This window comes from Guillardia theta (assembly GCF_000315625.1).
Source record: "Guillardia theta CCMP2712 unplaced genomic scaffold GUITHscaffold_125, whole genome shotgun sequence".
Taxonomy (NCBI): Eukaryota; class Cryptophyceae; order Pyrenomonadales; family Geminigeraceae; genus Guillardia; species Guillardia theta.
In genome coordinates, this window is record NW_005434549.1 from 119,972 (window position 1) to 127,755 (window position 7,784).

The window sequence follows — 7,784 nt, forward strand, 5'->3', positions numbered from 1 at the left end:
GGGGGGAGGAGGGAGGAGCTGCTGGTGACTTATCCGGTGCCTCAGGTTCAGCAGCACAGAGCCTTACGAGGTGGAGTACCAGAGCAACTACGAGCCCTACGTCATCATGAGTAGCTCGATCGCATGCCCGATCATTCCTGTGACGTGTGTACGGCTGCAGATGTCAAGACTGTCCCCAAGTATGACGAGAGGTTCAGGGGGTACGGCATGAACAAGGTGAGAGAAGGAGTGAGCTGCTCAGCAACTGTGACCTCTCACTGTGACCTCTCTCGCTCACTCCCTCGCAGATCTCGCACTTGTACGAGGTCAGCAGAACCCACCGGCTGGTGGTGCTGCCACAAGTCTTCATCGCGGCCTACGAGCACGCCAAGTCCACGTCATGGGAGCGAACCTTCGGGGAGAAGAGAGACCCGGCGCATGCTGTCAGGATCGCTGTCTGTGAGTCAAGCATGCCGGCGAAGAGGAGGCAAGGAGGTGTACTGACTGAGGGATCGCAGTGTGGGGGAGGTTCAGGCAGGAGAAGGACTCCGAGTATTCCGACAAGGTCGACCGCCTTGCTCCTGCTGTCCTCTCTTGGCCCAGCAAGAGGTCAGATCCAACTGCAGCAGTTCAAACCTCGCACGCGCTCGTGGTGTCATTCGCTCGCCGTCGGAAACCTCTGCGAATGTTCGAGAGGTCGAGGAGCAAGCTTCAGGAGCTGCTGGCATCGAGGTGCCCCAGACGCCATCCAACGCTGCTCTCAGCCGAGGCATTCTAAACAAGGCAAGTAGGATGAGGCAAGGAACCTTCAAGGCTCCTCCTCCTCCTCCTCCTCCTCCTCCTCGGTGCTCTGCTGGCCTTGAAAGTTACCAACTTGTTGCATTCGGTATTGGATGTTTGTGTCGTTGAGCTATAACCATTCGGAAGTTCGACTGAATGAGCGGAACAAATCTTTTCTAGTAAACTGATTTTCGAACTAAAATGTCATTCTTGTTGTTGTACTGGCTGAGCCATATGTGGTACCATCGCTCGTAACAAAACGTAACTGAAACTTGTACAAAAAAAGTCAGCGATACCTTGTCATCAAGGTACACTTACGAGGAATCAGTACAAATGACAATTATAAGTCTATACATGTTTCATAAGTCTATACATGTTTCATAATTTAAATAGTACCAATATCTACATTCCTGGTACAAACATAGAAACAGCCACTACTCTGCTGAATAACTAAATGTTTCTATGCATCACTACTGGTGTGTAGGGCCGGCCATATCCGCCAGCCAGGGATCGAAGTACCCCTACCCCCTCTTCTCCCTGGTACTCTCTATGTAAGACTCCGATCAGCAACAGGTGGGTACTCCAGCACCAGCAGTGCCGTGGGGAGAAGGGGGCGGCTGAAATGTGAGAGGCCGAAGCGAAAATGCTGAAGGACTGGTCTGCCAGTGCGACATTTGCTCGTGAATGATGCAAGGATGGCATGTTAACACCTGATTCAAACATGTTGAACATGTGACATTCTTACATTCGCTTCACCTTGCGATATATTGCTCTTTCTTGCTATCTTCAATTTGCGTCGCCGCCTTCATCTCCTTGTGTATACCTCACGATAAATAACGTGCTTGTTTGTGATCCTTGCCTGCTCTAATTCGCATGTGTTTTGCCAACCAGTCTTGGTGATGAAATTGTCACTGCTCTCGAGATAGAATTGAATCCTGTGGCTGATATTTCTGACAGCTTCATTTACAGACGTTAATTCACTCACTCGCAACAAGCTGGAATTCTCTGTTGTGCACCGCAGGATCAGGGTTAGTGAACTGCATGAGAGCGTGACATCAAGGATGTCCAAGAACGTCACGAGCTTTGTCAATCAGACGGTGAATATTTTCGAGCAGCAGGGCCATGTGAAATTGACGAGATGGGGACCAGGTCCCAAACTTTGACAACAACATTCAGAACCCTGGCCTGATTGCAGCAATATGCTTCGGTGGTGTTATGACAGTCCTTTGGTTCTTGTGGGTGCGGGGAGGCATGCCTACGGATCATATCATGAAGATGATAGATGAGGAGAAGAAGATGCTCGAGAGTGGGCAGCTCAAGAATACTCTTCAGAGTCAAGTCCGTCTAGGATCATCGGTACGAAAGCCTTTCTTCTCGTTGAGAACTTGTTGATTTCATGGCAGTTGCAACGAAAAGATCAGACAAGTGAGGCAATCAAACAGCAGATCCGAGATCTCGATGATCGACTTAGGGAGTTGTGTTCCGAAGACAACAACGATGAACAGGAGCGATCAGAAGCTGATGCGGCAGGAGTTGGAAACAATCATTTCAAGTATGAGACGCCATCCCAGATCAAGCTGGAGATTGCTGCGTTGGAGCGGAAGATACAATCTCATGCAGGGGGTATGAGGATGTGAAATCGACAGACACAGTCACCAATCGTGAATGATACGTCCCAACTGCCGAGCCTGGAGAGCCGGAGAGCCGTTCGAGTCGCATCTTGGCGCTACCAGGAACTGCCCAGCTGTCAGTCCAACTCAAATGCGACGAATCATGTTATGAGGGCAGCGCAGCCTTCAAGTCGGGCGATCCGACAGTGTAACAAGGACTCCTCTCCCGGCGGTTCCCGAGAACCGGGGGCCCGGCAGGCCGCCGGCGGCCGGTCCGTCCGTGCACCGTCGGCACTCGCCAGTGACAGGCCGCGCTGCAAACGGGCCGGGAGACCGTCCGACGGCGGGCCGCTGTGCCGCATGCCCGCCGCCAGTGGCGCCCGCCGTGAACTTGCGCGGCTGTGACGTGACGTTATCCGTGATAGTGCCGTCGGAACGAGGTGGGCCATCCGTGAATGGTCCGATGATAAGCAAGAAGCCTTGGCTGATTTGATATGATTCATTGTCTAAGGCTTATTGTCAGTCCGGCGGGTACTATCAGTTAGGCGCCTGAGTCCCCAGCGGCGCCGTTACTCAGTAGTTATACACTGCCGACTCTCGATGCAAGAACCTCTCAGCTTCATATAATATTGAATGATTGAACCGTGATTTCTTGCCACTGAGAAGTTCAACGGTAACGGGCTCACTTACTAGCTATTAGTATCGCATCCGCCGTGGAAGTCACTAGTAGCCGCTGAGCCTGACGGACGGCAGGGCCGCCGCCGCAGCTGAGCGCGGCCCGGCCGGGCCCCGGCCGGGCCGCGTCACAGTGCCCGGGCCCCCACTGAGGGGACAGAGTCGCGGAACCCCGGGCGGCCGGTCCGGTCCGTCACCGGGGCGGGGGGGCGGCGAGTCCCGGTCCGACTGACCGTCACGGCGTACCGTACCGTCGCCTGGGCGGCGTAGCGTACGGTCACCCGGCCCCCGGGCCCCCGGCGCCCGGCGGCGCCCGGCCGGCGGCGGCGGCCGGGCCGCCCCCGCCCGGCGCCGGCGGGGTCGCCCGATGGGCGTGCCACTGCGAGTGACTGCAGCCTCCGGGTGCTGAGACCACCCGGGACCTACTAGGGCCACCGTGCCACACCGACGGTCCCAGCCTACTTGAGCCTCAGTCACAGAGTCGGCGATCCGAGCCGCTCCGGGAGCCTGAGGCGACCGTAATTGATGACTACCCGTCCGACATTCGGAGTCAAGCAGACCCGAAGGGGGTAGGGTACTCTCCCTCCCCCCGCAATCACCCCAGTTTGACCGCCTGCTCTGATCCTGGTCCTTCAGACTACACACAGCTGGCGCTGCTCCCTGCTAATTCCTCCCTTCCCCTCCCCCCCCGCCCCCCCCTTCCTCCCGAGTCCCCTTCTTCCTCTCTGCCACCTTCCGTCCTGATAGCTGACATCTGTCTCATCCCCTACCTCCGTTGCTGCTCCAGTCTGGTCTAGGCTTTTACAATGTCCTCGGTAATCACTGCTACAAACTCTGTTTGTCCGCCATTGGAGCCTGGCTCCCTTGGTTCCATGGACAATACTTCGAGAAGAAAAGGAGTCGTCATTACCGAACGGAAATCAGACACTTGTCCTCCAGCACCAAAAGAATTCTTCGACAGTTTCTTTGGTGTTCAACATGACTCTGCACGATTGCAGACTGTGTTGTCGTTACCTGATTACATGGACTAACAATTGCATTTCTTTTTAGTAGAGCTTGCTATCTTTGTCTATCAATGTGAACACATTGCCAAGTATAGAAGATAATTGCTCACCTAGTCTTTGAAAACAAACCTTCAGTTCGAATCTTCCTGTAATGGATGTTTTCGGCCAGATAAAATCCATGAATGAAGCCGGTAGCAAATAATCTGAGTTTTGCAAGAAACTGTCCTCATCTATTTCATCTCCCTCCCTCCCTCCCTCCCTCCCTCCCTCCCTCCCTCCCTCCCTCCCTCCCAGCGAGGGGCCGAGTGGTTCTGGCGGCCCAACTTTGCCAGTTGCTCAGACGGTGAGGCTGAACCGGAAGCCAAGGGCCAGTGACCGTCACTAGCCGCTACAGTACGGTCCGATCATGACCGTGTCCGATCACTGAGTCACTCCCTTGAACGCCTGACCGTCCGACGGTCTGGGACCCGGGCGACGGACACAGCCGTCGGGCGCCGTCAGTGAGTGGCGGCCGCTGCGGGCGCCGCGCCGCACCGTCTAACCGGGAGCACAAGCCTTTGTTAGACTTGTACTGTGACAAAGTAATGCCGCAGACATCACTGATATCGACCTTAGTTGTAACAAGACAGTTTTTGCTCAAGACCGAGTTTAATGCACACGAAACCAGAATTGAGGAGCACATGAGAGATAGACTGTATCCTTCTAGGATGTGGAACCCACAGGGCCAAGTATCCAGACATGAGAGGACCTTAGCAAGACGGCTAGGAAAGCCCCCTCTTCCGAGTTCGTCGCACGTACCGTACTACATTGCCGCCGCAGGCTCGAAAAACTTGCCACCGCCGTGGTAAGGGCGCACAGTGTCACACGTGGCCAGTGGCCGGGGTGCCCCTGGCCCGGCCCGCTGCACTGACGCGCCGCCCGGGACTGCGCCCGGGCCCCGGATCTCGGCCCGATCGTCGCGGCAGTCGGTGACGACTCCCGGAGCCCCGGCCGCGGCCGGGCCGGGCCGTGCCAAGTCAGCCGAGTCAGCAAGGCTGACTAGTTGCCAGGATGGCAGGATGGGAGGACCGTACCCCTACGTCATGAGTTGAGCTACGGCACTATGATAGCGACTGGGGGCGCATCTAGAAGCCCGTCTTAAGGGGAGGTATCATGGTACCAGACCGTCCGACCAAGATAGTCGAACACGCGACGTTTGGTGAGACTGCGAGTAGCCTCCCGCGCCTTGTTAGAAGCTACCTCCCCCTCTCTCCCCTCCCCTCGCTCTCCTTCACTCAGCGGTCTACCCTTCCTTCTGAGAACGTTGACTCCCATTCTTAGCACAGTTCCCTCCTCTTTCTTGTCTCTCTCCTCTGCCACCCATGACAGTTACCTCCTCCGAGCCCTGTTTTCCTTCCCAACAGCCCTGCTCTTCCCCCACCCCCGAGTCCTCCTTCTTCCAGTACTTCGGCTCTCCTTCCCTCACCGCTTGCCCGGTGTCTGACCGCCGCAGCATCTTCCTCGACTTCTCCCTCGGCTACGACGAGGCCAGTCACAGCAGGTGGATAGACGCTTACGAGGGCCTAGGAATGAAGCGGGCGCTCTGGAGCAAGATCTTGCCTGACGTGCACATCGAAGAGAGCTCAATGGAGCTAGAGCAGGAGGGAGCAGATGATGGGACGCAGACATGGACTCGGCAGGAGGAGGACAAAGGGGATAGACGAACGAGGCAGAAGCAGGAGGTTCAGAATACTGGGCCAGTGTTGTGATGGTGCGCGCAGTAAGATTTGGCCATTTTCGATAGAGGTATTGTGCTGTGTGAGTGGAGGGTATTGATGAGACTTGCATCGTGTAGTTGGAACGGGAAATCATTGTAAATTATTGTACAACAAGTCAAAAATTGCAAACCGTTGGTTGCCATCTTGCTTGCAGAAAGCTGGCAATGGGAGAGGGAGAAGGGTTTTAATCGCTGTTTGTTGAGGGCCTTGTGCGTGTACGGGCATGGCAGAGGAGCAGAAGAGAGAAAGATTGGCTCTGATCAAATGCTTGACCATCCGAACGATCTTGGACGTCAATCAAATGCTTCGCGATCCTACTCGTGCTGCCAGACTTGTAGCTCTCCGGTGTCCATTCCAACAGCCAGCAGCCTGAGCTGAGAGGTCAAAGAAAGACATCAAAATCGTCACGCTACCGATGCGACAGCCCCAGACATCGGACCCCAGGAGCAGAGATAGTCCGCACGCACGTCCATGATCGCGAGGACCACACCTGGTGGCAGCCGTGACGTAGAGACAGCATCGCCCGACGAGGGTTCTCACCTTGACAGTAGAATCTCGACTTCCTGTGATGATCCAGGGCAACGACGTTATGATGCATGTGATGACGTCATCGTGCCCTATGAGGGTCTGTACCTTCTTCCCAGCGTTGAGATCTACAATCTGGTCCAGACGATCAGAGATGGTGTTGAAGGCCACAGATACAAGCACACTGCGACAAACACCTCCAACCCTCGACAGAGACACGTTGGTGGTCACAACAGAATTGCGAGCAAAGAAGCAAAGACGAGACGAGAACCTGCAATTGCGTGTCTGAAGCCCCAAAGATGAGACTTCGCTCCCACGAGAGGGCGTTGATTGCGCACCCTTCCGATGGAGCAGTCTTGAAGGTGTTCTGACCGGTCAGGAGGTTCCACACGAGTAACTAGCCGCATGTCATCTGCAGTCACAGCCAGCCTCTCTGCCTCACCTCCCCTGAAAGGCTCCCGCTCACAGCCCGATCGCCGTTCCTCTGCCGTTGCTCAGGCGACAGGCACAGGGCAGGAAAGCACCTGAAGCGAGAGGACGGAGGAGGAGTGTCCTCGTAGCGTCGCGCTGCAGTCTGCCCCTGTGCCTCCCTGGAGGAGCCACGCATCAGGCATTGACGCGCTCACAGAAAAGGATAGACCTCTTTGACGTGCCAAACCTTGAGGGTTCTGTCCCAGCTAGCAGTCACGAGCCGAAGCTCGTCATCAAGGCTGATGGTCTGTGAGGAGCAGAGAAGAGCAGGAGGAGAAAAAGACCTCATGGCTGAGATGTAGTGGTCGTGGCCATCAAACGTTCCTAAACCATGAATGATGCAAACAATTAAACAGTGAAAGTATCCACCTGTCGGCTTGCCCGTCTCAAAGTTCCAGATGCGGCCTTGGGAAAGTCAGACGTGGGGTGAGAGGACCGAGCTTCTGACCTGTTGCTTCTCCCCCTGAAGTCAGGATGCCCCTGCAGTCCCTCAAAGCTCAGTTTGTCCTCCTCTAGCCATTGTGATTCACCTCTGCATTTCTGCACAGCGCAGATTGCTCGTGTGTCCGTGGAGGACGCGGCGACAATCCTGCAAGGCTGAAGTCACCCCATGAAAGCTAAAGGCTGTAGGAGAGAGAAGGAGGGATGGGAGAGGGGGGAGCGAGGAAGGAAGGGGAGCGCAGAGAGGTAGAGAGAGTGGCAGAATCAAATGCGGGGGAGGGGCGGGGGGGGCGGGGATGGTTGGGGGGGGGGGGGGGGGGGGGTTGGATGGGGGGGGGGGGGTACGTTTTTTGGGAGTGGTGGGGGGTTAACGAAACCTGACGTCCTGGGATCGGGCGGGAGAGAGCAGGGGAAGAAAACGGAGACCAACTGAGGAGACATTTTCTGCATGATGCCATGATGCACTTGACACCCAGTAATTTGACCACAGTAAAGCAAAGAAGCCACGAGAGCTGGCGTAAGGGATGGGCCCTCAGATAGTA

At 55.7% G+C, this 7,784-nt stretch overlaps 3 protein-coding genes across 3 annotated transcripts in view; 2 read left to right on the forward strand and 1 right to left on the reverse strand.

Moving 5' to 3' along the window:
- Positions 1-757, forward strand: part of GUITHDRAFT_118323 (hypothetical protein) — a gene marked incomplete at both ends in the record, with an annotated part of 7,311 nt that extends 6,554 nt beyond the window's left edge. Inside the window, 4 exons of the mRNA XM_005822435.1 lie at positions 46-110; positions 161-216; positions 288-438; positions 498-757. Of these exons, the coding sequence (XP_005822492.1) occupies positions 46-110; positions 161-216; positions 288-438; positions 498-757 (532 nt within the window). The remainder of the gene's footprint in view (positions 1-45; positions 111-160; positions 217-287; positions 439-497) is intronic.
- A 969-nt stretch (positions 758-1,726) lies between these two features.
- Positions 1,727-3,027, forward strand: GUITHDRAFT_155473 (hypothetical protein). The gene is made up of 3 exons (XM_005822436.1): positions 1,727-1,856; positions 1,909-2,115; positions 2,163-3,027. Exons 1-3 carry the CDS (start codon positions 1,821-1,823, stop codon positions 2,394-2,396), a joined length of 477 nt encoding a protein of 158 aa, XP_005822493.1. The 5' UTR covers positions 1,727-1,820; the 3' UTR covers positions 2,397-3,027.
- A 3,092-nt stretch (positions 3,028-6,119) lies between these two features.
- GUITHDRAFT_118325 (hypothetical protein) overlaps positions 6,120-7,784 on the reverse strand; it is a gene marked incomplete at both ends in the record, with an annotated part of 3,056 nt that continues 1,391 nt past the window's right edge. Inside the window, 12 exons of the mRNA XM_005822437.1 lie at positions 6,120-6,174; positions 6,219-6,295; positions 6,346-6,514; positions 6,562-6,615; positions 6,669-6,727; positions 6,773-6,814; positions 6,855-6,920; positions 6,971-7,040; positions 7,086-7,125; positions 7,171-7,206; positions 7,250-7,281; positions 7,332-7,390. Coding sequence (XP_005822494.1) covers positions 6,120-6,174; positions 6,219-6,295; positions 6,346-6,514; positions 6,562-6,615; positions 6,669-6,727; positions 6,773-6,814; positions 6,855-6,920; positions 6,971-7,040; positions 7,086-7,125; positions 7,171-7,206; positions 7,250-7,281; positions 7,332-7,390 — 759 coding nt within the window. The remainder of the gene's footprint in view (positions 6,175-6,218; positions 6,296-6,345; positions 6,515-6,561; positions 6,616-6,668; positions 6,728-6,772; positions 6,815-6,854; positions 6,921-6,970; positions 7,041-7,085; positions 7,126-7,170; positions 7,207-7,249; positions 7,282-7,331; positions 7,391-7,784) is intronic.